The following is a 26,290-nucleotide window of genomic DNA, read 5'->3' as shown; positions in this document are numbered from 1 at the left end:
CGTGGGAGGTCAAAGCCAAGCACCTTCTGCATTAGATCTATCACAAGATGTATATTTGGGACTTCCTGTGAACTCCATTTGGTTTCCCAAGTGTGACAGGAGCACTTCTCCAGGGTCGCTATGCCAGCTGGCCTACCCACAAGTCTAGGGCAGTCTGCCCTGTCTCGCCTGCTATGACTTGATCTAATATTGTTTTTTATGAGCAGGCGGCTGCCCATTCACTACCCTGATGCCAAGGGGTGCTATCCACAGCTCCGTATCTTCCCTATGCCGTGGTCCATGCCTCACAGTTGGCATCCAAACAAGTTCTTACACCTCAAACCTAATTTGGCCTCACAACATCTGAGGACTTACTGGGGTCGTGACTTGCCCTAACTCCCTGGGTCAGCCACGACTATCACTCTTGTCCCTTCCTGGGCAACTGGGTCAGCACACAAGCCAGCCCATCCTCTAGGCAACTGCCATTCTCACCCACCTCTGGGCAACTATTCACAAACTCTCACATTATCTCCCTATGGGGTTGGCCCATGTGCTGTCCTTCAGGGTGCGCACACGCACCTACTCGGTGTCATGACCCAATGATTGTGTGTGTGCTTTGGCACTGCAGAATTATTTCCCGCCACATGGAGCTTTCTTTGCATGGTGCAATTCTCAGCTGCAGAGAGAAACCCCGGTGCAAAGGAGTTCCCGCCACCTGTATGTAAATTTGTTCCCCATTATTGGCTGTTTCTAAATTATTCCCACGTGGCGGCTAGCGATTGGCTTGCTAGCCGTATAAGAGGCTTGAGCAGTTTCCGCCCAAGTCGGAGATCTCCGAGAATCTCAGGAGGATCCTGAGAACCCCAATTCCGAGAATTCCGGGAGAAATCCGAGAGAATTCCGGCAAGGAGTCCACAATTATCTTGTGGATTTCTACATATATCTCGAACCGAATGATGGTTTGATCAGCCATCAAGAATCTCTCCCCGTCACCGGACGATCCCTGACGTACCCCTGCCCTGCACACTCGTTGAGAGTCACAGCACAGACTCTCGTATCGGTTTAGAGAGCTCTCATCGTTCGAGTTTTCTTCTTTTCTTCTATCTACAACTGTAACCAAGCAAGTTTTCCTGCCTGCACCGCAACCATCTACAGTGTAAGTAAAATAATCTTTAATCAACCTCTACGCGTCAGTGCCTAATTCTAGTCCGCCGTGCCGACTTCCCTGGCCCACATGTCTGGGCTGCTGGCCACAGCCCCTCGGCCCCGACACTCAGCACACCTTTGGACCTTCAGGCCATCACTTCAGCCCTACTCAGCCCCTAAACGCACAGTTCTTCAGGCCACCGATGTGCACCCTGCTCTGTGTGGGCCCATACAACTACCCCCTTCCTGGGGTCACACAACTACCCCCTCTCCGGGGCCACACTACTGCCCCCCTCTCTGGGGCCCTCGGGGTCTTAACACTTCCCCATACATGGGGCTTAGGTGCCATGATAGGTGTGCCTGGCCCTGACCCACATAATTACCTACTGAGGAGTGGGGGCTAGGGTCATGAGGCGCCCTTCCTTTCCTTTCACCAAGGAGGTAACAGGCCTGGCATTTCTTGGGGACTCCCTCGCCACAGGGATCCACACCAGGCTACCCTGCCCCAGCAAGGTGCAGTTTCAAGTCAGGACCAGGAGGCTCCAAACCATCCCCAGAACTCCTGCCCTTACCTCCAACGTGTTCTAGGAGCAGGAGCTTGACAGGCTGATGCTGCTGCCTCGGCCACTGGCAGCAAACTATGGCCTGAGTTTGTAAATGGCTGCCCTAATCAAGCACCTGCCAGTTACCTGCTCCAGCCCTTAAAGTGGCAGGTACCAAAAAAGGCACCCGGCCACACCAAGCTTCATCAAGGTTGAAGTCACATTGATGGAGGCTAAGCACATGGATCTAGGAGGGTTTGCACCACTTTAGGCATGGTGAAGGGCATTGTTGAGGTTCTGGTGGATGGGGAAACAGTTGTTTTCCTTAATTCTCTGAACTTCCCATAGAGGTGCTGCATTATGAGGAATGGGTGGAGGAGCAATGTGCGGTGGAGTGACAGAGTCAACTCATGCCAGTTCCTCAACAACAGACTGCTAGAAGGCTCAGTGCTTGCACCAACTCTCTTTAAAGTATGAACAAGCCACATGCCATCAATAAAATCGCAAATTAGTATATGTGAATGACCTTGCTTTGGCAATGCAAGCAGCCGACTTCAATGACATCCAGTTCACCTTGAATGAGGACCTGAATACCATGGAGGAAAGTTTTTAGGGCTATAGTAAAATGGTTCCTTCAGGATCAGGCTGTGGGATTCATGTATAAATTTTCCCTCTGGCATGCGACAAAGGGGATGTTCTGATAAACAGGTTTCCCAAGGGAGATGCTACAGGTTGTGTATGTCTAGGAAGATGGAGAAGCCCATTTTCAGGGAAACTGATGAAAGGTGGTGCATGTGAAGGCAGGAACACAACCTGGATGTGGTGCGGTCTGCCTTCTCTCTCCTTTTCTGCTTAAACAACAAATAACAGTGGAGTAGAGGGGTGGCAGGTCTGGAGGAAACAGGACAGGGGCAGATGGCAGTTTGAGGGAGTGTGAAGAGGCCGGGCTGAGGGGCTGGAGGCAGACAGGATGTACCCCATTCCTCTCCCACCTGAGAATTTGAACCAGCAAGTGAGGGTAGTGTGGTTTCCCACCAAAGCCTCTACTCAGTAATGAGGGGAAACAAGGAAGCAGGAGGGATCTCATAGCTGCCGTTCTGTCTTCCCTTGCTCTGTGTTCACATCTCCTTCCCCTGCTCCCTCTCCTTTTTGTATCCTCTTGTGTGCCCCTGTGTGACAGAGGATCCCCGGCAAGATGGACCTATGATCTAACCCAGTAACTAGTAGTCCTTTGTTCTTATGACTCACTTCTGTTCTTCTGTCTTAACCTCTCAGCTCCCACACCCCTACATCCAGGTCACCTGGCACCCCAGCCTCCCATCCCTTCCTCCTTCCTCCCTGTCACACAAACCCTCCTGCTCTCCATCGGCCCCTTATCCAGTGCTGTCCCCTGGCCCCCTGCACTTCTGTCAGAAGCCATCTCTCCTCAGAGGATCCTAGCTTCAGTCTCATCCAAAGCCCTAGAAGATGGTAGCCATCCTTAATGAGGGCAACCTCACGGCCATGTTATGCTGCTCTGTGATGGCAGGGAGGACTAACTTCCCTGCAGATGGCAGGGCTATGGGGGAAAAAGGCCAAAGGAGACCATGGGATCAAATGAGCAGTAGCAGCTTGAGGGGTGCTGAGATGGAAAGATCTGGAAAGAAAACAGGGGCCTTTGAGGGCCCCTGTGGAGGAGTGGTTGGGTTGGGGGGGGGGCAGGTTGTGGAGGGCACATCTGTTCCAGCTGAGGAGTGAAGACAAGATCCTTTTCCTGCCAAAACCCCTGCTGAGCCAGGGCAGTTTGGGCACTGCAGGGATGGGATGAAATGGAGTGGAGCAGAGCCCCACACAGCCATGGGAAGGATTCAGCCTAAAATGCCTCCTCCCCCAGCTCTCATGGGACTGGGGGAAGTAGGATGTGGGGGAGAAAAATGGATATAAGGGGACATTGGTTAGAGGTAGAATGGGGAATAGATGGGGTGATGGGGGCCAAAGCACTTGGTGAAGTCAGGGAGAAGAGTGAGGGTGGCTGTGAGGGGACAGGGAGAGTGAGGCAGAGTTGGGGAGAGGCAGGCAGTGTGAGAGGCCATGGCATGGGGCTGGTGAGGGAAGGAGGAATGAGGGGACACAGGGCAGGGTATAAAATGTCAGAGGTGACGGGGGCTCCTTGTTCCTGGCTAAAGGGTCTTTCCCCTCTGCTCACGATTCGACCAATCACCATATTTCAGGTCAGGTAGGAATTCTCCCCATTGTCAGATTGGTGCAATATGGGGGGTTGCTGACTTCCTCTGTAGCAGGAGTCACAAAGCTATGGGGAGAAGTGGACACGCCGGAGGACAGGGAACATCTGCAGGCAGACCTGGATAGGTTGGACAAGTGGGCAGAAAACAACAGGATGCAGTTCAACAAGGAGAAATGCAAAGTGCTGCACCTAGGGAGGAAAAATGTCCAGCACACCTACAGCCTACGGAATGACCTGCTGGGTGGCACAGAGGTGGAAAGGGATCTTGGAGTCCTAGTGGACTCCAAGATGAACATGAGCCAGCAGTGTGACGAAGCCATCAGAAAAGCCAATAGCACTTTATCGTGCATCAGCAGATGCATGACGAATAGGTCCAAGGAGGTGATACTTCCCCTCTATCGGGCGCTGGTCAGACTGCAGTTGGAGTACTGCGTGCAATTCTGGGCGCCACACTTCAAAAAGGATGCGGATAACGTGGAGAGGGTCCAGAGAAGGGCAACTAGTATGGTCAAGGGCCTGCAGACCAAGCCCTATGAGGAGAGACTAGAGAAACTGGACCTTTTCAGCCTCTGCAAGAGAAGGTTGAGAGGCGACCTTGTGGCTGCCTATAAGTTCATCACGGGGGCACAGAAGGGAATTGGTGAGTATTTATTCACCAAGGCACCCCCGGGGGTTACAAGAAACAATGGCCACAAGCTAGCAGAGAGCAGATTTAGACTGGACATTAGGAAGAACTTCTTCACAGTTCGAGTGGCCAAGGTCTGGAACGGGCTCCCAAGGGAGGTGGTGCTCTCCCCTACCCTGGGGGTCTTCAAGAGGAGGTTAGATAGGCAGCTAGCTGGGGTCATCTAGACCCAGCACTCTTTCCTGCTTATGCAGGGGGTCGGACTCGATGATCTATTGAGGTCCCTTCTGACCCTAACATCTATGAATCTATGAATCTATGGCCTCTACCTCAGATCTCTTGAGTGTATATTAACAACCATTTATAGAAGCAGGATGTTGGCTGCTGCGGTTTCCCCAATTTCGCTGTGGGAGGATGGAGATATCACGTGTTGTGTTGTGTTAGGGTTGAGGGTAGTTTTACAAGGAGTTCAGATTCTAGATTTGAACTGGATGGTTTGGATAGGGCTGATCCTGCCTCAGGCAGGCTCTTAGACTAGATGACCTTTGGCATCCCTTCCAACCCTGCTTCTCTGTGAATCTGTGACTCCTGGTCCCTCCATCTCTAGCCTTAGTCCCCCTCAGGCCCCTCTTTCCTCCAAGAGAATAGAAATGTCATTGTTGCTGCGGAAGCTGATGACATCTCAGTTGTGTAATTTGCATAATTGGACAAAACTAGAACCAGAGCCATCTCAAGGGAGACTTCCCCTTTCTCTGAATCACTGGCTGGAATTTGCCAACTTCTAAACTTATCCTGACATCATAACTGCAATCCACAATGCTCCCAGTTGTGTCTCTCTCACCTGGCCCCAGGTAATAATAGTCTCTGCAGTGTCACCACCGGAGAAGGACCTGTTCCAGGCCCATTAGCCCTTGTGCTCCAGGGAGTTGCGGAGCCCAGCTGGGGTCAGAAAAGAACCTCCCTCCATGACTGGGGACAGCATTGCTCATTGTGGTGCATTATCGGAGGCTGAGGCCACCTTTAAGCATGTGATGTGCCAGGTAGACAGTTATTCTGGGTGAAGTGGGGCCATGGGACAATATTGTGGTATCTACGGCTCCTTTTAGGAAGTGCTGAAATTTGCCCAGGACAGGTGATCTCTGTATTGGCAGCCTAGGTGTGGGGCTGGTAGAAGCTCACTATTGCTGCCCGTATTGGTGAAGGGGAGGGGCCATGTCTATCTGCAAAAGCAGATGTGGTTGGCTGGTGGTTGCAGAGATCTGGATCTGCTCTGACCACAATGGAGTGTGTGGAGAATAAGGCGTGATGAGGAAGAAATGGGCTGAGAGCACTGCTGGCTTCCTCTGGCCACTGCCCCAGCTCACTTCCTTCTTTGGGCTCACTGGAACATCACTTTCCATGACACAGGGGATCAGGGCGTTGGTAGTAGCACTGGGGGACTGCTCAGTGCATTCAGCCTGGCGCCTGCTCTCACAGTCCTCCTCCTGGGTGAGTTCCAGAGACATCCAGGCTATGTGCCTGTGGGACAGAGAGTGACATGACACCAGGGCCTGTGCCCATGCGCAAATTTGAGATGAGGGCATGTATCCATGGTCAGAGACCAGGATCTGTGTTTATGGGTTGGGAGCAGGGTCCAGGGCATGTGCCCTAGGGAGGGGCAGGAAGGAAGGGTCTGAAGATTTAGTACCATTTTCATGTGCCCATGCAGGGCATGAATCCCTGAGACCAATATCTGAGGGAAGGTGGGAACTGGAAGACAGCAGTTCCTTTGGGTGTGAGTCCTGGAGCCTCTTCCCTCTCAGTTAAACTAGTTTGGGGATCCCAAATTGGGAAACAACATACAGGGGCAAGTGCTTCGTTTGCTGGGATCTAGTCACTGATGAGCTGTTTGCTTCCCAGGTTGCTGGCTGGCTCCTCAGAGCAGGGCATGGGGAGGTGAGTAACACCCATTCCTCACCCTACATCACACAAGAATTTCTCCCCAGAGCTCAGGCCACATCTCCTGCCTCCCTCCCCCCTGCACCCATGGGAGAAATGGAGTCATTGAAGCAGGGCCTGGTTCACAGCTTGAAAAGCAGCAGAGATTCCTGCTCTCACTTGTCTATGTCTCTTGCCAAGCAGGCATGGGAGTGGGGACCTGAATATCCCAGTCTGTACTAGGGCTGAGAGGGCCCTTTCCTGTGCTCTGGGCACCTCTGATGTAGTCCAACAATATTCTGGAGTTGTGCTGGTCTTGTACCATAGCTGGCATGGCCAGGGTTGGGCCGGGACTAACAGGTGCTTTTGCACTATAAATCATAGTTGAGTACACCCTGTAGTGCAGTGATTGGAGGTCACCCACCATGGAGTTGACTCCATTTATCCCAAACCCAGAGCAGCAGGGTCTTCTCAGCTCAAGCCTTCTCTGCTGGCTTGGCTGTGCCTGCAGAGTCAAGCAACAAGGCTACTTGTGCAGCAGCCAGGACCTGAGCTGAACCAAAACAGCCGCTGATCAGACACAGCTCAGGGAGGGCAAGGGCTGGAGTCTGAGGGAGGCAGATACAGACAGAGGGCTGGAGCAGGAGAGTTGGGCTCATGTCTGCCCAACTAATTGTTGTCTCTCTTTCAAATTAGAGTACCCCAAGCCCCCCATCTCTGTGATCCCCAGCTGGGTGGTGGCACTTGGGTGGAATATCACTATCCGCTGTGAGGGTTTGTACCCAGGCATGAAGTTCTATCTGTACAAAACTGGACACACAGACCAGCTGCAGCAGGAGGTGCCTGGGGGGAACGTGTCTGAATTTCCCATCACCAAGGTGAGCTGGGAAGATGGAGGAAGCTACACCTGCAACTATCACCCCATAGTGGATAGGAACAGCTGGTCGTATCTCAGTGACCCTGTGGAGCTGGTGGTGAGAGGTGAGGGGCCCCCATGTCTCTGTCTCACCCCCACCAGACCCTCCGCAGGTTTCCATGCTGAAGGCTGATGCTGGGAGCGTGGCTCTACCCTAAGTCCTGAGGGCCTGGAAAAGGATGTTACTTAACCAGGGCTCTGCCTGCTCCACAATTCCCACCTATACCCTAGGGGTAGGGGTCTTCCCAGGTGGGAGTTACAGGGCAAGAAGACTGTGTCCAGCTATACGTTGGTTACAGAGTGAGGAGATGATGTGTGTCCTGTTATATCATAGCACATGTATGTACTATAGGGCAGAGCTGCACAACCCTGCCCACAAGCCTAGGTGGAAATCTGAACACAACCCAGGTGTCCTGACTCCTGGCCTGGTGCTCAAACCAACCAGCCCCGTCCTGCCCAGAGCTGTGAGTGGAGAACAGGAGTCCTGCAATTTGATCTCCGTATTGTACTCCCTGGGCACCAGAGACTTATACAATGCACATCGGGAGCTTTGATGAGCTGTCGGGGGCCAGGGCGGCCCCCCAACAACTGGCCAAAATTCCCTGTGGGCGGGGTTCGGATTATGGGTGGGGGGTTGACCACCCCCAAGAGACCAGAGCTCCCGGCAGCCGAGCAGAAATTACTATTTACCTCGGGGGAAAACGGCCAGTCCACCCGTCGCGGCCCGGCGCCGTTTGCTGCAGCTGCCCGCAGCCCGCGCTGCCCCGCGGCTTCTCGCCGCCGACCCCCAAGAGCCAAAGTGTAACTGGAACCGCCCGTGTCCGGACGGGACAGGGGTCTGCCCTCCCTGCCCGGGGCCACGGGGGGTGGAGGCGCTGCCTGGGCGCCAGCCGGGGAGAGGGGCGCGTGCGGCAGAGCTCGCCCGGTCGGGGCGCCCCAGCAGCGCCGCACGTGGGGCCGACCCCGGCCGGGGCAGCCAGTGTCCTGCTCCCACCGCACCGGGCTCGGCCGTTCCCAGCGGGGCTGCGGTCGGCCGGGCTCGCGTTGTCGCCGGGGCCGAGGGGAGCGCAGCAGCACGCAGCCAGCCCAGGCCCGTGCGCAGCTTCCAGCGAGCCTGTTCCCGGCGGGCGCTGCCCTGCGGGAGGGCGGGCAGGGGCTGGCTTCATCCCGTCGGCAAGGGCTGCAGGGAGCGGAGCAGCATCCGCCGGCTGCAGCCGCACCGGGAACATTTTTTTTTTTAAACATTTTATTAGAAAACCAGACGCCGCACCGGGAACAGCCCCGCTGGAAGCTGCGCGGGGCCGGGGCCGGGGCCGGGGCCGGGGCTGGCGCTGGCGGGAGCGCGGCGCGGGCCGCCCCGGCGGGAGCGGGTGGGTCTCACTCAGCCCCATGCTGAGCGCCCCGGGGGCAGCCACGGGCCGGATCTATCTACTTGGGAGCCTGGATTGGACCCGTGGCCGTATTTTGCCCCCCTGCTGTAGCCCCTCAGGGAAGCACCCAGGGGGTTGTGCCCAGGGGCTGCCAGGACTGGGCAGGGGCTGGTCAGACAAGTGGGGACTGAGCACTGGGTCGGTGTCTCACAGCTGATTTCCTTCTCGCTGCAGAGCCCAGCCACCCAAAACCCAGCATCTCCCTGTGCCCCAGCACAGCAATGACCCCAGGGGGAACTGTGACCATCCGGTGCCGGGGTACACACCTATGGATGAAGTTTGTTCTGAACAAAGTGGGAAGCAGTTTCCCACCCCAGGACGCCATCGGGTTTCAGGCTCAGTTTGTCATCCCCAGTGTGAGCACTGAGCACAGCGGGAGCTACAGCTGCTACTACCACAGCAAATCTGACCCGTTCACTGTGTCTGAGTCCAGCGACCCTGTGGAGCTGGTGGTGAGAGGTGAGCAGCACAATTCAGCATCTTGCTCCCAGCCTCACTCACAGCCAGACCCCCAGAGGGTGCTGGTGATGGGCGGGATGTTTCAAGCCAAGCTCTGCCCTGGGGCCCAGGATGGGGACACCCAGTCAGGGAGCAGGGACTGAGACACTGGGAGGGTTACCATGTACCAGGGAGCAGTGTGTGCTGGAGGTTCAGCACAACTGTTCAGCCTTTGATCTGCCCCTTTGTGCAAGCACATTCAGGAACCGTGATCACATCCCACTTGCCTCAGTCTGTGCCCAGGGGGGTGGTGAATGAGGCTGTAGGAAGCAGAAGAATGGATCTGTGATATGAGGAGCTGGGTAGGATCCAGGAGATCATGCTGCAGTTCCTGGCTCCATCGGAGGCTGCCTGGGAGAGGAAAGTGAATCCCAGCTTTCAGAAGTGCACTTTAACTCCAGGGGCCTCAATGTAGGGGCATCTTGGGTCACCTTCCTGAACTGAAGTATCTGCAGTTGGTGGAGACTGTGTGAATGCTGCCTTGGCATCGTAACTTCTTTTGTAACAGCTATGAGCAGGCTCAGGGCCTCACCATACAAGGTGCTACATAAACACACAGTGAACAGGCAGTCGTTGTCCCTGGGAGGCAAAGGGCAGCTCATCCCCCCATGCCTGTTCCCCGTTGTAGGAGGGACCTGGGAGGATGATATTTCAGTGTCCATGCAGCTGGGGTTTGCTGCGCTGAGTGCCAGAAAGAGCCCCCAGGTCAGTGAGTCGTTCCCTGTACAGGGCAATAAAGGAGGCAGAGACCACCCATGTGCTGGTGAAGATGGATAGAAATGCTGGGCAGTGGTTTGGTCTCTGCGCCCTGTTCCCAGGACCAAGTTTTGGGCTCCCAGGGAAGTTCTGCAATCTTGGGGAGAGTCTTTTCCCAGAGGGCCCTGTCTTTGCCCTTTGGCTCTTCCTGGCAGGTGAGGTTAGGACTGGGTGACTGTGTAGATCCATGTCTCAGTGCCTCTCCCCCCACACACAGATCTCAGCTACCCCAGACCCAAAATCTCTCTCAGCAACAGTGAACCCATTGCTCCAGGCCAAAATGTCACCATCCGCTGTGTGTGTCGGTGTCAGCACCAGGACCTGAAGTTCTTCCTGCACAAGGCTGGAGCTCAGCAGATGCTGCAGCCTATGAAAACTATGGGGAAAGTGGCTGAGTTCTTCATCCCCAGCGTGACCAGGGAGCACAGAGGGAGCTACAGCTGCAGCTACCGCCCCCAGGGAGAACTATATGTCTTGTCATATCCCAGCAACCCTGTGGAGATTGTGGTGACTGGTGAGTATCCTTCCCGTTTGCACCAGGGTGTTTGAGCCAGGCTCTGCCCTGAGACCTGAGGCCTTGTAGAGTTGACATTTGTCCAGGGAAAAGTGTGTGAGTCACAGGAAGGTACACCTCTAGGGGGAAGAGCCACAGCTCCTGCAGATTCTGGTTGGAGGGAACAAGGGAGTCTCTTGTCCCCAGGGGAACTGCAAAGTAGGGGATCATTCCCAGAGGGCTGTTTCCTAGGGCCGCCTCTGCTCTTGGGTTATATGCAGGGATCTGGGTTTTCCATTTCCCATGAAAAAAACAAAGGAAAAACTCAGATTTCCCTGTTCAGCATCCCCTGCCTCCAGTGGCTTCTCCTCCTGCCCTTCTTGCATTGCTCCAGCTGCCTTCTACCCACTTGGCCATCTGCAGGTGGCTACTTGGAGGTCTGTGGAGAGGGTGGAAAGCAGCCAGGACCTAGAGCTGAAGCTTCAGCCCTTCATGCTGGGGCCACCCAACTGAAGCTTCTCCCTTTGCCCACAGTGGTGCAGCGGAGGAGGAGATGCTGAAGGTTGGAGGAGGTGAGCAGCACCTTGGCAGTTGCAGCTACACCAGGAGCAGCCCTGCTGGGAAGCTCTGTGCACTGGCTAGGGCCAGTGGGTTAGGACAGGACATGACACAGGCTATCCCAGGAGGGAATAGGCAGGGCTCAGCCCCCAACAAGCACTATTCAGTTAGCTGCTGGGGGGAAGGGGGAGAGGGGCTGGATTGTACCTGCACCACCTGGGGAGCTCTGCTGCACATGTCTTCTGCCCCACCCTCCCCCCACCCCTTGCCAGGTCCCAGAATCTAGGATGCAAACAGCACCCCCGCAACAATGTGCACAGCACCCCCACCCCAAATACACACACCACACACAATATATAGGAGTAAGACTTTATTGTGAGCTATGATGCAATCGCCTCTATATACACTACTCAAAAAACATGAAACAGGGCAACATTTTTTTGAAATTAAATTAAGATATGTTACAGTAGATGTTTGATTTTTAGTATATGATTTGTTTTTATCTCTAATTTGTTAACATTATATCTTTTGGAAGATTTTATGTGTGTGGCGCTCAGCAGCTCACCAAACCTCATTAAGTGGCCCTCAAGCTGAAATAACTGCCCACCCTGGGGCTAGAGGCTGAATTCTAGTGCCTGCTCAGGCACTGATTTTCTCTCCTCCCACCTCATACCAGTTGGGCTAATCATCCTTTGCCTGTGTCCCTGGTCTCCCTGTGCGTGCACACATGCATGCACGCTCACGAAATAGCAGTCTCTGGTGGCAACAAGAACAACATGAATGATATGGGGCTTCAGGTTTTGCAGATTGTAGTCCCTGCAAGAGGGAGAAATGTAGAGTCACAGATCCAGAGCACTAGGGAGCTTCTCCATAGCCAGCTCCCATTTGCTGTCATTTCTGACTTTTTTTGCATCTGGTGCTCTGTCACGTACCCCAGCACTTGCCCATGTGTCCCCTTCTCTGGGGGAAGGATGGGGTCTAGTGGGTTGTAGCTGGGGCTGGCAGCCAGGACTACTGGGTTATACCTCTGGGTCTGAACTGGGAGCTAGTGTTCCGTTAGAGCCCAGGGGAAGGGTTCAGATCAGAGCCAACACCTCCTGAAGGGAAAGAGCCCCATCTCCCACTGCCCCCCTGTCTCCTGGGGAGCAACTCAAGGGCCCAGGGCAGAGCTGAGCTGCTGAGCTTCTCTGCCTACAGGATGTAGGTAAAGGGCCACAACAAAGCTGAAGGCAAAAGCAGGAAGAAAGGGGACAAAAATAGCTCACCACCCCCATAGGAACCAGGGGCAGGGCACACAAGTTCCCTCTTCCATTCCCCACCCAGCCAGCAGTGCTATGGAAGTAACAGATTATAATTTAGTGACAGTCCCTTATAATGGGTGGTGGTGTGAGTTAAAGCCATTTTCCATGACTGTCAGTAAAAGATTTTGGCTCTTTCTCACTCTACTACTGTTGCCTCAAGAGTTGTCAGAGATCACCATACAGCCCACATCTCCACATGCCCCCGGCTTTTCTTCCTGTTTCTCTTCTCTTTCTTTACCAGCCCCAATCCATTGTTTCCCTCTTGCCCTGGCTCTGTCATGTCTCTCCTCTCCTCCTCATACCATCTTCACCTGGCTCATCTGCTCTCCTGCCCCCTCTCCCCTTCCCCATGCTGTCCCCAGCCTATGTTACCAGGGAACCCTGGACACTCCCCAGCAATTCTCATCTTGACAATGGTCATTCACATCCCCACTTTGCCTTTCCTTCCCTTAACCACCTTCCTCAATAGATGCCCCCAGTAGATACGGCCACTCTCCCCCATCGTTCTCAAGGGAAACAAGCACACAGCTAAATGGTGGCCTCTGCCCCCACAGCCAGGGCAGGTGCTAGCAATGGGGAAGGCCTCTGCCTCTATTGTGGTGTGAATAAATTCCTGCTTCTTGAGCACTCTGAGGGATAGATCAGTGCCCCCAGAGCAACCAGCATGGGTTGGGTTGAAGAGAATGGGCACTTGAGCGGGCACAGATCGGGCAAAGAGTGGAGAGTCTGGGGGGCAAAGACAGTGAGGGATGAATCTGAGGCCAGGGTAGTCTAGGGGTCTAGGGTTAGCTTGAAGGAGATTAATTAAAGCAGGGGTCTGTATCTCCCATTGGCACCATCATGTGATGGAATTGTGGGAGCAGAATTGTTTTCCCGGCAAAAGAAATGCATTGGCCATCTTTGACAGGGGCCTCATCCCTGGCACTTGTATCGGGTATGGGAGCAATGGGCAGGGGGTTAAGCAGCAGTGGCTGGATTGCAAACAGGTGCCCAGGGAGCTCCTGCCCTCCCAGTCATGCTCTGTGGGGTACCAGGCTCAGACAGGGACAGCAGCAAGCAGCACCAGTAGGTGGGTCCTTCCTCTCTGCCCAGTCTCCTTCTCACCCCCTCCCATTCCCTGTCAGTCCAGGAGCAGGCACCAGGAAGGGAACCCCCCTACTACTCCTCCTGTTCTTGCTGCTGCTGTCTCCAGCAGATCCTGGGTGCATGTGCAGGCCAGCTGCAGTGCTGCAGGAGCAGTTGCTGGCAGTGGAGGGAAGGATTGAGAGAGGATGGGAGGGAACCTGCCACTGAGCATAGAGGGGAAGGGAGAGTGGAGAAAAGATTCTTTCCATCTTGAGGGACTTAAAAACATCCCCTGCTGCTGCTCCCTGGTTGTGGGCTGCCCACCCTGGTGTGGGGAGATGATAGGAGCTGAAGTGCAGCTACCCCTGCCATGCAAGTCTCTGCTCCCCCCCACCCCTGTTTCTTAAAAGGCATTTCAGAAACACCTTTTAAATGATGGCATAGGGCAGCAGTTCCCAATCTGTGGAAGGAGTACCACCAGTGGTACATAGACAACCTGTCAGTAGTATGCATTAACAGATTTATTATAATTACTTTATATGACAACATTTTTCTGGAGGTATTTCAAGTTCCATCACTCTAAATTGGTGGTGTGCAACCTGTCAGGTCTTGGGAACCACTGGCATAGGGGATTGGTTTAGATGACCTCTTCAGGTCTCACACAGGCCTACTTTTCTGATTCTATGATCCCATCCTTCCCCCATAAGTAGGGAGGACCTGGTTAGGTGACAGGGCATCAGGTGAAAAGATGGTTAGAAATGACAGCAGGTGGAAGGGAGTTGGCTCTGGAGACACTCCCTATTCCTCTCAGTCTGTGGCTCTTCATTTCTCCCTCCTGGAGGCACTACAACATGCAGAATCTGCAGCCCCATATTATTTACGTAGTTCTTGTTACCTGCAAGGTACCTGCCAGAGACTACTCTGTCCCAAGCCCCCCTGACCTTCACACTGCAAAGTGGAAGCCTGGCAGAGCTAGGGTCAGGAAGGAATATCCCTGCTGACTCCATGGCAGAACATCACTTGGTTCAGTGCTTTTTGTGGACTAATGCCTCCCCTGGGCTGATCAGATGGCCCAAGTAGGCAGGGATTCTCAGCTAGGTGGGCTCAGGTGACAAGTTTCTCCCCCTTAAACTCACAGATGTGAGCACTGGAGGCTTCTGAATAAGACGATGTGGATCGCTGGCTACACAGGGGGTCTGTGTTAGCTCTGACCACACCAGACTATCAAAGATAGTTGAGGACTATTTTTTTCTCATATTGAGGAAATGAACTGCGATCATCACCTTCCTACAGCTGCCCCTGCTGCCAACGCTCAGTTCTTTCTTCAGCGCCTGCAGGGACATCAGGCTCAGTGAGTAGCAGCACTGAGAGGCAACCCCCTTGCTGTCATCATGGTGTTTGCTCTCTCTCCTCTTTCTTTGCCAGTACTGGAGACAGCCAGAGTGTGTGTCCGTGGCTGGGTATGAGGACCAAGGCATTCTGCTATGGAGGGATATAAGAGGAGGGTGTATTCCCACAGGGTGGATCTGAGACCAGGGCATGTACCTACATCTGTGGAGACAGTGATTTGAGCCCCACATTGTTGGGGGCTGTTCTGGGCAGTGTTGGGCTCTGACATCACTGATCATATGGAGGGGAGCTGGTAGGTCCCCCTCCACTCCTGGTTAGGACAGGATCCACTTAAACCCAAGGGGAAAGTGACAGCTGTGGGACCTGGGATCTTGTCATTACTAAGCCATCTCCTTTCCAGGCCATGGGATGTGACTATTGTGAGCTGATTGCAGTGGGCACATTGGTGTTAAGTACTGACAAGAGTAAAGGGGGTTGGAGTCCTGGACCCCAAAATAGAACAGACCCTGTGAATCTTTCCTCAGCCTGGAATGGAGCCTGAGAGAACTGTACCTCAGACCCCAAAGCAACCTTTTGAATTGACCCCTGCGGAGCTAAGATTATGAGTATGACTTGGGGCCCAGGTCCCTTGTACTCCCAAGCCTCTGTCTGTTCTTCCCTCTCTGTGCCACTGGGGCTGCACTAAAGAGCAAGTTTGCAGTCCCATGGAGCAGAATCTGCATCTCCCTGATTGAATCCTTGTTTCTCTGTGATGCAGATTCCCTGTTAACCAAACCCTCCATCTCCATGAGCTCAAGAGGGGTGATCCCCCTTAGGGGATGTGTCACCAACCAGTGTGAGTGTCAGTATGTGCAGTTCTATCTGTATAAAGACAGAAGTGAAATCTTAGACCTGTCATCTCATCTTGATGGGTGGAATTTTACCATCCACCATGCCAGCTGGGAAGATGGAGGGAGCTACCATTGCTGGTTCCTGTCCAACTGAAACCAGACTCCTGGTCAGATCCCAGTGACACTGTTTGGATCAATGTCATAGGTGAGGGGCCCAGTTCTGAGAGGTGGATGCTCAGAGCCAGGATCTCCCCTGAACTCCGAGGTGCCACAGCAGGGGATTCTGTCTGGTAGCAGCAGTCTCAGAAACTGGGGAGAGAAGGATGGGGGGTTGTCCAGAGGAGGCTTTTCTTTTATCCTCAGCACTAGCTTCAGCCATAAGTGACAAGGGTTGAACTCTCAGCATGTGTGTGTGTGTGTGTGTGTGAGAGAGAGAGAGAGAGAGAGAGAGAGAGAGAGAGAGAGACAGTAGCCCAATTGGTTTGAGGCAGGGGGAGAAAAAATCCATTATTGAGCTAGAACTCTGCCTCTAGTCCAGGGGTGAGCAGCTATTTTGACTGGAGGGCCACTTAACGAGTTTTGGTCAGCTGTCAAGAGCCACACATCTAAAATCTTTTAGAAGAAATCACTTTAACAAATTCAAGACAAAAACCAAATTATATCCTAAAAATGAAACACCTACTGTAACATTTTTAACTGTATTTCAAAAAATTATATATATATATGCTTATTTATGGCATTTTTTTGAGTAGTTTATGTAGAGTGCTTGCATCATAGCTCCAAATGAAGTCTTACTCTTGTACATTGTGTGGTGTGTTTGGGAGGGGCTGCATGTCTGTGTTGGGGGGCTGTCTGCTAGGTTCTGGGAGTTGACCTGGGGCGCAGACAGGAGAGCTCACTGGGGAGGTGCAGGTTCAGTCCAACCTGACCGCCTCCTCACCCCCGCTACCTCCACAATGCTCCACATGGGCCTGAGCCTTGCCCACTGCCACCCAGGGGAGCCTGCACCATGCTCCCACCCGCAACTTGTGGTCCCAGCCCCATCCCGACTCCTGGCCAGCGCCCACAACTTCCCAGCGGGGCTGCTCCTGGTGCAGGTACAGCCACCCAGCTCCTGCTTGGCTTCCGCCTCCCCACCCCGCCCCGGCCCCACCATGGCTTCTCCTCTTCCTCCTCCTGCCTTTCTGTGCCACTCAAGGCATTGGGGGGGGGGGGGGGGCACATGACTCCAGCTGGATCCAACTCCAGCTCCCGGGCACCTTCCACCCACTCGGCCACCTGCAGGTGTCTGCTCATTGCACTTCATGGACATCCAGGGTGGGTGGAAGGTGGCCAGGACCTGGGTGTCACACACTGGGGCAGGAGCTGCCTAGATGCAGCTTCCCCCCAGGGTGGAGTTGAGCAGGACGGGGAAGTGGAGCCACTGGAGGTGGGAGGCGGGGGGCAGAACCGAGCAGCTTTGTTGGGAAGCTGTGTGCACTGGCCAGGACTGGACCGGCGGGCATGGTTGGGAGCACGGTGTGGGCAGGAGTGTGCAAGGTTCAGCACCATGTGGAGAACAGCAGGTGGAGTCGCTGGCCAGACATTCAGTTGACAGGCCGTATTTTGCCGACCCTTGAGGCTAAATCATCATTTAAACCCCTTTCCTCTGACTCTGGCACCCATTTATGCTCCTCTATAGCCTCTGAGGGAAAACCAGACCAGACTTGGCGTGATTCTCCCCCACAGGAAAGAGCAAGGCCAAGGTAGAGTAGCTACTGCCAACGCAGGTCAGATGGGAGATTCCTGTGTAACTGCACCCAACTGCGGACACCAGCCCAGCATCGTCCTTCCTCCATGGAGCCCTTTCCCCTGCCTAGGGCCTAACAGATGCTTCTTTTTCACACAGAGGGTACTGACCTGACTCTGCTTCAAACAGTGTCCAGTGCAACTGGCCCAGGGAGTTCAGGGACAGAGAGTGGGAGTGGGATGGACAATTCTCATCCAACCAGCCATAGATCATAGATGATGGGAGCCCCAAAAGGCTCCTCCTTCTGCACTGCAAGTCCCTTCTGCTTCCTCAGAGGGCTGTTCCCTAGGGCTTCCCCTGCTCATGGGGTTTGTAATATGGAGAAACACCTTCCCCAGGCACTCATCTGATCCCTTGAAATGACATCAAAGATAAGTGCTGAGTTGCAGGGAAATGGCACAAACACTAACTAGATGTTTCAACTCACTTGCCCCATCCCTGACAGTTTCTTTCTATTTGCACTGGAGGAAGTGACCAGACTGAGCTTAGATCAACACTGGCTTCAACAGATGGAGGGAGAGCTGGGGATGGTACAGTGCTGGAGGGTGGGACTCTGTGGATATGCAGATTACAGGACTCCTTACTAGCAGCCCAGCTGCTCAGGGGCTGTTCAAACTACCTACATTTACAATCCCCTACCACAGCCCAACACAGCCTCAAACAGTGCCAGCTCCAGCTGGCCCAGGGAGCTCAGGGACAGGGCCTAAGAGTGGGATGGACAGTCCATATCCAGTCAGCCATTGTAACAGGCTCATTCCACCCATGGTTCTGTCCACCATGAGTGGGAGCTCCATAGTGTGGTATGGACACAGGTAATGACTGGTATGGGGCACAGATACCAAGATATGAATTTTGGCCTTGTAGGGTATTAGATGTGCCCAAGTTGGCTGGTCGCACATACCGAAGACCGTCCCTGTGTAAGAGTCTGATTGAGGTGAGGAATGGATGTCCTGGAGATCAGCCCTTCTGGGAGTCCCCAGGGCAGGGTGAACACAGGGAGAGGTCCATCCAGCCCTGCACTAAGAGGAGACTACACAAGAGTCCCTCTCTCTGTACCAGCTGCCCAGTGGGCACAGACTCTGCCCCTCCAGGCACAGGCGTTCCTCCAGACAGCACAGCAAGAACAGTGTTGTTATTGCTCTCTCTGCCACTCACTTTCACAGGCCATGTTTTTCCACTGATCTCAGCCTGCTGGAAGCCCTCTCACACCTGCCAACACCCCCTCCCCATCTCTCCCATCCCTATGATTCTGGTGTTGGGGTAAATTATCTGAGGTGCTGGGAAATTCCTCAGTGAGGGGAAGAACCCAGTGATGATGAAACGAGTGTTGCCACTCATACGTTGGAAGCATGAGGGCCAGAAAGCCAGCAACAGGTAGAATGATCAATATTAATAAGGCCTTGGAAGTCTGAAGGAGGGCTGTATAGGCATTCGTAGATCATGTGGTCAGCCATCTGAGCTTTAGCACCACAGCTGCAGCCAGCATTGCTGGAGAGGCCCTAAGAGTGCATGCTTGCCTTAAACTGTCCAACACCCATTCTGAGAGGGTTAAGAGCAGTCCAGGCCCTGCAGGGCAGCTGCCAGGCTGAGGGGTGGAAGCTCATGTTGAGGATGAAGTTCTTTAGCTGCAGTTCTTGTGCAGCACATTTCCTGTTCCACTGATGGAGGGTCCATGCTGTAGGTGACAGGCCACTGGCAAATTCAATGAGCTTATTGGACTGAGTGGAGAACAGGTTCCAACTTCAGGTGATAGTTGGTTTTCTGGCTTGCAGCTACTATTAGACTGGAGTGCAAAGAATGGTTTGGGTCTTGGGCTTTCAGGCCTAGGATCAGAGTAGCAGCTTTTCTCAATGTTTGGGGGGTGGTGGGGGAGAATGCCTGAGAGGACTTGTAAGCAGTCAACTGGGGTTGGCATAAGGCATCTGGTAATGGTCCTCATGATGCTGTTAAGGTTGGACTCCACTAGCTTTGTGTGCATGCTCTGGCCCCATACCGGTGCACAGTGCTCAGTAGGCACATATGCAAGTGCCAAAGAGGAGGTGCAAAATGTTTCGAAACTTGTACCCCAGGTGGTACCAGCAAGGTGATGAATACTCTGCTGCTACCCTGCTGTTAACGTTACCCTGGATCTCTTCCAAGTGCTAGCAGTAGGTAAGGGTCCAGTCCAGCTTGACTCCTAAATATGTAACGGTGTAAAAGAGTTCAAGTGTCCAATTGCCAATCTTAACTGTTATTTCTTTCTTTGCCTGGTTGTTACTTAAGTGGAAGGCTTTCGCTGCTGTGTTAGCAAGACTGAGCTGGAGATGCCATTTGTGGAAGTAACTGGCAAGCATGTTCATGTCTGATGTCAAAGTGGCTTCCCAAGGCTTGCTTGAGTTGGTGAGAGCCAGGTTGTCAGCCCAGCCATTCTGCTTGGACTGGTTGTGAGGCAGATCCACAATGTACACTTTGAAAAACAATGGAGAAAATACCGAGCTTTGAGGGATGCCGTTCTCAAGACTGCTAAGGTGATTTTCCTGCCTGTTGATGGTCTTGAGGGTGAAACTGCAGTTCTGAAGCATGAGCGTAATAAAGCTGATCATTTTGTCAAGAAATTCAGCATGTATGGCATCAGGCTCTGGTAATTTGTTGTCTTAAAAGCTTAAGGGCTGCCTTCATTTCCTCAGTACTAATTTCTCCAGACAGGTGAGCATTGGGACCATGAGTCTTCCAGAGCTGTTTAACTTCTTTCTTTATCTGCCTAATGAATTCCTTGTCAGGTTTAATGTAGCGGCCAATACAGGCAAGTTGAACTGCAATGTCATCAGCTTAAACTTCACACTTGCTTATACTTTGTTTCTTTCCTGTGAGATGGTTTATCTTCTGCCAAGCCTTCCAACTGGAATGTGAGAAGTTAATTGACTCCAGTGTTTCTTCCCATCAGGCTTTTCTGACTTTGTCTAGATGGTTGATGAGCTGTGTGGCATCATTGTTGGCTTGCTGTGGCCCAGCTGAGATGAAACTTTTATACACCTGTTGGCATTCATCATCCCAGTCTGGGATATCAATTTCCCTATACCCTAAGGGGATACTATTCTTGGCACATGTAAGAATTGCATCACACAATGCACCGTAAGAGGCATTCATGTCCATGGGTTTGGCAGTGAGTCAGCAACAGAGTTTGTATCAGTTTTGAATTTTCCCCACCTGGCATTGCACAAACTCCACCTAAGTGATGGTCTGCTGTTCATTGTCGCTACAAAGCTTAGGTGAAGGATTAGTGATGGCTGACATTGTGACCACGGGAACTCTTCCAGCACTCGTCTGGTAGGCTGATAGCTGACATGTACACTTGAGAAATCCAGGTCAGGGTTGATAGTTGCTTGCCATCTTCGTGATTCAAAGCTGTTAGCTTCTTTGAAGTCAAATAGCAGGTACAAGTTGTTTGTTGATGCCCAGGTAGCCAAGAACTCCCCATCAAGGTCTATGTTCCTATAGCCCCAGTCTGTGTGCTGTGAGTTGAAACCACCAGATACAAGGCATGGGTGTTGGATTGGTGGCACCTGGGCAGAAGACAGAGGAATTCCTGGAGGCTTATAGACGTTCAGGATGGAAGTGTCACCAGTCTTGATAGTGAGCCACTCAATTTTGTTGTCGTCTAGTGAGGAAGCAACTTGGCACCACTCGGTGTCTGTTCTGACAAAGGCTGCAAGGCCACAAGTCTTGCTGATGGTGAAGGCAGCCAAACTAAAGCCTTGCATTTCGAGTCTGTCAGGTGATTCACAGTGTTTCCTACAGCAGGATGACAACTGCATTGTGTTCAGCAGCAATCTGATTAATGACAGAGCTTAGCTGTGCTGCTTCTTTCGATGTTGAGTTGTAGGATGGGAGATGGAGATTTGTTACCTAGTAGTGGTGTGGGCCCAGAAGTTGTAATCACGCACCCTAAAAAGGGCATTATGCTAGGTGCATGAACCCTGCTAGCATTCCAACAAGCTACTTGGCTGGTAACAATCCGAACACAGGGGCAGTGAGACTAGTGTGCCATTAGCTTCCCTCAAAGATGTACTGATGGAGTAGACCACAAGAAGGTTGCCACGATCTACCCCAGTGGTCTGGGCTGTGGAAGCTGGGTGGAGTGAGCACCTGGGACAAGAGCTTCACCCCCTGTATCCCATCTTACCTCTGTCCCCTGAGGACCACTGTCACCTAGAATCCCCTCTGCTCCTGGTCCCCCAACATGATGTTATGCAGCCTCTACACTCACCCCAGTTCACTGCAGTCCTGGATCCAGGGGTCTCCCAGTCCATGAGCACTGTCTGCAGTGGGAAGCACTGGAGCAGCCCCTCCCATCACTCACTGCCTGTCCTGCTGTTTCATGCATACCAGAACCAAAAGTCCAATGGAACCAGGTCACCTCCTTTGTCATCGCTGTGGTGTGCTCCATCCTCCTCCTCCTCCTTGTGGCCTTCCTCTGTTACAGAAGACTGCTAGGAGGTACGTGCCTGTGCTCAAAGAGGGAAGTGCTCTATCAGCTGCTTACCAGGGCTGGGAAAGGTCAGTGCATGGAAGAGAGACTAGGAAGGAAACTTAGGGTGAGGGGTGGGGGCTCAGTAGCAGGCCCTGGCCCCTCACAGCCTGTGCTGCCCTAGGGTGGTGCTAGAGGGCCTTCCCTGCAAGGAGCAGTGAGTGTGATTATAGTGGATTCTGAGGGAGGAGTCCCTGTAGAAACAGCCTCTGACCCCCCACCCCAGAGGCAGCTGCACCTCAGTGCCAGCGAGCTGCCAGCACCAGGCCCCTTGTTCACTTGGGTCCCAGGGAAGTGCCTGGCCTATGGGTCTAGTTCATTATAACCAGCATCAGTAACGGACCGTGCAGGGATCCAGTTTCCCTGCTAGCTCCAGTTGTTCCTGTGCTGTGATGCCAGCCCTGCTGGACAGTGCTGCAGGCAGCATGCCCTGACCCAGCCTAGCCCTCCAAGGGGATTCAGCTCAGCACCTGGAGAGGGAGCACTTCTGCCCCTGCCCCTTCATATGCAGTGCCCTGGGTGGGGGAAGTGGTAGGGGCCCAGGCACAGGGGGACTTGGTGCAGATCAACTCATGGAGGATTCTGTCTCTCTCTGCAGGGAAAGGTTGGGCACCAATATGGAACAGGTAGGGATCCCAGCCACACTCTCAATCTGTGCCCCCCCCACCTCATGATCTGCTAGGGTTGTAACCCAGTTGTAGGAGGAGAGTAGGTTTTTATGGGTTAATGTGGGAGGGAGGGGGGCAGGGAACCAGGATACCTCTGTTTTCTTCTGGCTTTAGGTGAGGACTAGCATTTGGGAGTGGAACAGAAACACAGGACTCTTGGGTTCTCTCCCCAGCTTTGAGAGGGAGCATGGTCTAGTGAGTTAGAGCAGCGGGGCTGAGAGCCTGGGTTCTGGCCCAGGCAGAAGTGAGAGGTAATGGTTGGAGGAGGGGACTGGGAGGCTTGGACTGATATGTAAGGTTGGACTGGCTCTCACTGCCTGTTTAAGGAAATCTCCCTGTGCATGAGGACATGTACAAGTGACTTTTTTCTCTCTCACCCCTACAGGGATATGAGGGCTCCAGAGGACCCAGAACCTGTCTGTAAGTGGCATATAAGGGGAGTGTGGGATTATGGGGACTGTGCTTGGGGTGGTTCACTCACATAGGGCAGGGCAGGCATGATCCATTGGGCCTGCTGGCAGGTTGCAGAGTGGAGAACCTTTCCATGGATAAAACAACTGATGTCTTCATCTTCCGGCCTCCATGAACCATCCCAGGCTGGAGGGGAATGAGAGATGGAAAAGTCTCCAGCTACCGTAGATCACTTGCCTGTTGCTTTAACCCACCTGCCTCCACTTCCATCCCAGAGCTGGAGATGGATTGCAGGAATCCTGGCTCCCAGCACCCAGGCTTTAACATGCAAGAATCCATCCCTGTCTTTGTGCTTTCCTTCTGTGCCTCTGTTTATTCCTATGTAACTGGGATCTAATGACCTGCCCCAGTTGTAGTGGCGGAGGCTGGCTGTAAAAGGTTCAGGATCTCCTAGATGGGCAGGTGGATGGGAGAGACAGAGGGTCAGTGCTAGCTGGGGTGTGAGTCAGTGTGAGATGAGGCCTCTCAGATTCACCTGCTGTTTGTGTTATAGATTCTTCTGTCACTGAAGGAAATCAGGCAGAGACCCTGGTAAGCACCTTCCAATCTACCCCACACTGGGCCTGTGTGGCCCCAGACCCCAACCCCTCCTCCAGCTCCTTGCTTTTTGCTTGGGGCTCTTTGATTTGAGATGGGGATGGGGTTGCTATGTGGTGGTGGACTCACAGCATCACCTGGTAGGAGTCCAGACTGCTTCATGTACGCACATGCCTGTGTGCTGGCTTCACTGCTGTCTCTGTGGGACTTGCTCCTGCATCTGTTCTCTGCTGTGTTTGTGTATCTGTGGGTGTTTGCAGTGCACCACTGAACACATGCATATGGGCTGTGTGTAGGGTGATGCCCACGTCTCCCAGCCCTCCCTCCACCTCCACCAGTGGCACAGCTGGAGCAGAGCCATGCAGAGTGGGTGTGGATTGGGCTGCCCGCTGCATGCGCGAGGCTCCCCACCCTGATACCTTTCCCTCAGGAGCCCTGCACAAGCTGCATACCCCTACCCACCCAGCAGCAGCAGGTGACACAACTCCACACTTCTGCCACCCCCAATGCTGGCACAGGGCTCCCAAGGGAAAGGCAGCAGGGTAAGAAGCCCCAAGCCCACAGAAGACAGCCTGCATCTGCCCCCACTGCATGCGCAAATCTTAGGGGGCATGTACCCCTCCATGCCCCTCACTGAGGGGTGCGTGCCACGACGGGGAGCTGGCCTGCCACCTGCTCCCTTCATGAGCCACCTGTGGCCCAGTCCTGCTCCATTCTCTGGCCCTTTTCTTATGCACAACCCTGGCTGGGCAGTGCCCCCAGCTCCCTCCCTCACCATAGGGGCCTCAATCTGCCCCCGCCATGCCCCTCCTATGCCCCCTCCCCCCATAGACATACCTGCAGGGAGCTGGTCTCTGCACTGCCTGGCTGTATTCCTATCCCCATGCATGTGTTCAGGCAGGCACATGCACATGACTCCCCCTGCATCCTCCTCCCAGCAGCCCCAAGCAGCCACTTGTAGGCTTGGATTGCTGCTAGCCTGCAAGGGGAAATGTGCAGTATCCCCATCCCTGCATGACACTGTGAATCTGGGACAAATACTGTCCTAGAGTCCAGCAGCCCAAGACCAGGACTTGATGTTCCCAATCCAAGACTGTCCCACCCAATTAGGGATGGGTGATCACCTTAGCCGTGTGATTGGGTGTGAGAAGGATGTTGCAGCTATTGCTGTTGGTGGGTCATGCTTGCAGGGTGTGAAGCACAAGTGTGTGAGTAAGCCTGCAGGGGTTTAGGTTGTAGCCATGTTGGTCTAAGGATATAGGCAAACAAGGTTCCTTGGGTGAATTTGATATCTTTTATTAGACCAACCCAAATGGTTGGAGAATAGTTATTAAGCAAGCTTTTGGGTTCAAAAACCCTTCATCAGGCTGAGTAAGCCTGTGCATGTTTTTTGCATTGGGAATATTTCTGCCTGTGTGCATGTGTAGGCGCACAGATGAGCTTAGTTGTGGGTGGGTGAGTGTAAATGTTCCCCATATCAATGTGAATGTCTGTGTAAGCAGGCACAGTAATATGAGTGTGTGTATGTCTGTGTACACGCATGTGTGCACACACATGTGGGTGTATGGCTGTATGTATACACAAGCCCCATACCCCAATGACTGTCTTTCCGTCTGCTCTTCCCTTCCCCTTTCAGCCCCAGGACGAGCTCCATGCCAGTGCTGATGGCATCACCTATACCGAACTGAACCATGAATGTCTGAACAGGAAACGGGGGAATCCTGCCCCCACCCCTACTGAACCCATCTTGTACAGCATGCTCAAGGTGACCCAGGGGTCCTACAGTGACAGCTCCTCCCCACCCACGCACTTCTAGCATGACCCCAGCTGGATTATCCCAACAGTGAGGGGCAGGGAGTTGTCGGCCCAGCGAGGTGGTGACAGTCATTCACTTGCAATGGCAGCACTGTAGTGTGGATTCTGCTTACAGGGAAGATTTACTGAGATCCTTGCATCCTTCCTCCCCCAGTGTATCCCCCATGTCCTTGCCCCAGCACAGGCTGGTGTGGGGAGCCAAGCGGAGGATTCAGTGCAGGGAGGAGGAGGGGATGCCCCCAGGCAGCTCTTTGCATTAACTGACATTCTGCTTCATTTCTAGATTTGTTATCAATGCTGAACCCCAAGCTCTGACTGGTCCCTGCCCCCAGGATATCAATCTATGTTCATCAGGGCAATGCAGGATCACTCTGGGGTGGGATGCAGGGGGCTGCCTATACTATGATGCCTTGCTCAGTGCTGAACTTCTACTATTGCAGTAAATAGCTTCCCAGCAGGGGGGGGCTGCACAGTAATTACATGGAGGACCTGTGATAATAGAAGTCACTTGATGAGAAGGAAAGCAATAAAGCCACAGTGCTGCCCTGTCTGGACTCTCATGCTTTGTTGTTATCCATGTGATGTGGTGTCAGGAGGGGGAGAGCTTCCACAGGGAAGTCGATGAAAAGGCAAGACCATTTCCAGAGAAGGAAAACCCTTCAGAAACAAAAAGAAAACAGTAATCCCAGTGCTGTGGCCGGTCCTTGAGTAGGCGGATATGGGAGGGGATGCATCTTTCCCCGCACCTGCCTCAGGTTATATTGGGAAAACTATGACTTTGCAATGGGAAGCAAAGCAAGAGCAGCTGCACTGCTCACTGCCACAGGCAAAGGCTTGCCATATGCTCCAGCAGACTCTGGACAGACCAGCAGC

At 53.4% G+C, this 26,290-nt stretch overlaps 1 protein-coding gene across 7 annotated transcripts in view; it reads left to right on the top strand.

Annotated features, from left to right (window-relative positions):
* LOC109284360 (leukocyte immunoglobulin-like receptor subfamily B member 2) overlaps positions 1 to 25,965 on the top strand; it is a 41,003-nt gene extending 15,038 nt beyond the window's left edge. For 2 of the 7 annotated variants that reach the window (XM_059728111.1, XM_059728116.1), the window contains exons 3-11: positions 6,416 to 6,451; positions 7,130 to 7,414; positions 8,954 to 9,238; positions 10,251 to 10,547; positions 21,788 to 21,895; positions 22,525 to 22,552; positions 22,980 to 23,014; positions 23,559 to 23,596; positions 25,239 to 25,965. In XM_059728111.1, coding sequence (XP_059584094.1) covers positions 6,416 to 6,451; positions 7,130 to 7,414; positions 8,954 to 9,238; positions 10,251 to 10,547; positions 21,788 to 21,895; positions 22,525 to 22,552; positions 22,980 to 23,014; positions 23,559 to 23,596; positions 25,239 to 25,418 — 1,292 coding nt within the window. In that variant the 3' untranslated portion in view covers positions 25,419 to 25,965. Of the gene's footprint in view, positions 1 to 5,851; positions 6,005 to 6,415; positions 6,452 to 7,129; positions 7,415 to 8,953; positions 9,239 to 10,250; positions 10,548 to 21,787; positions 21,896 to 22,524; positions 22,553 to 22,979; positions 23,015 to 23,558; positions 23,597 to 25,238 lie in introns of those variants that run through there. The other 5 variants (XM_059728112.1, XM_059728115.1, XR_009462394.1 and 2 more) reach the window with 5 other exon arrangements.
* Positions 25,966 to 26,290: the final 325 nt, after the last annotated feature.

This window comes from Alligator mississippiensis, chromosome 5 (genome assembly GCF_030867095.1).
Source record: "Alligator mississippiensis isolate rAllMis1 chromosome 5, rAllMis1, whole genome shotgun sequence".
Taxonomy (NCBI): Eukaryota; Metazoa; Chordata; order Crocodylia; family Alligatoridae; genus Alligator; species Alligator mississippiensis.
The sequence above is the reverse complement of the archived record's forward strand: the minus strand, read 5'-3'. Positions and strand labels throughout refer to the sequence as shown.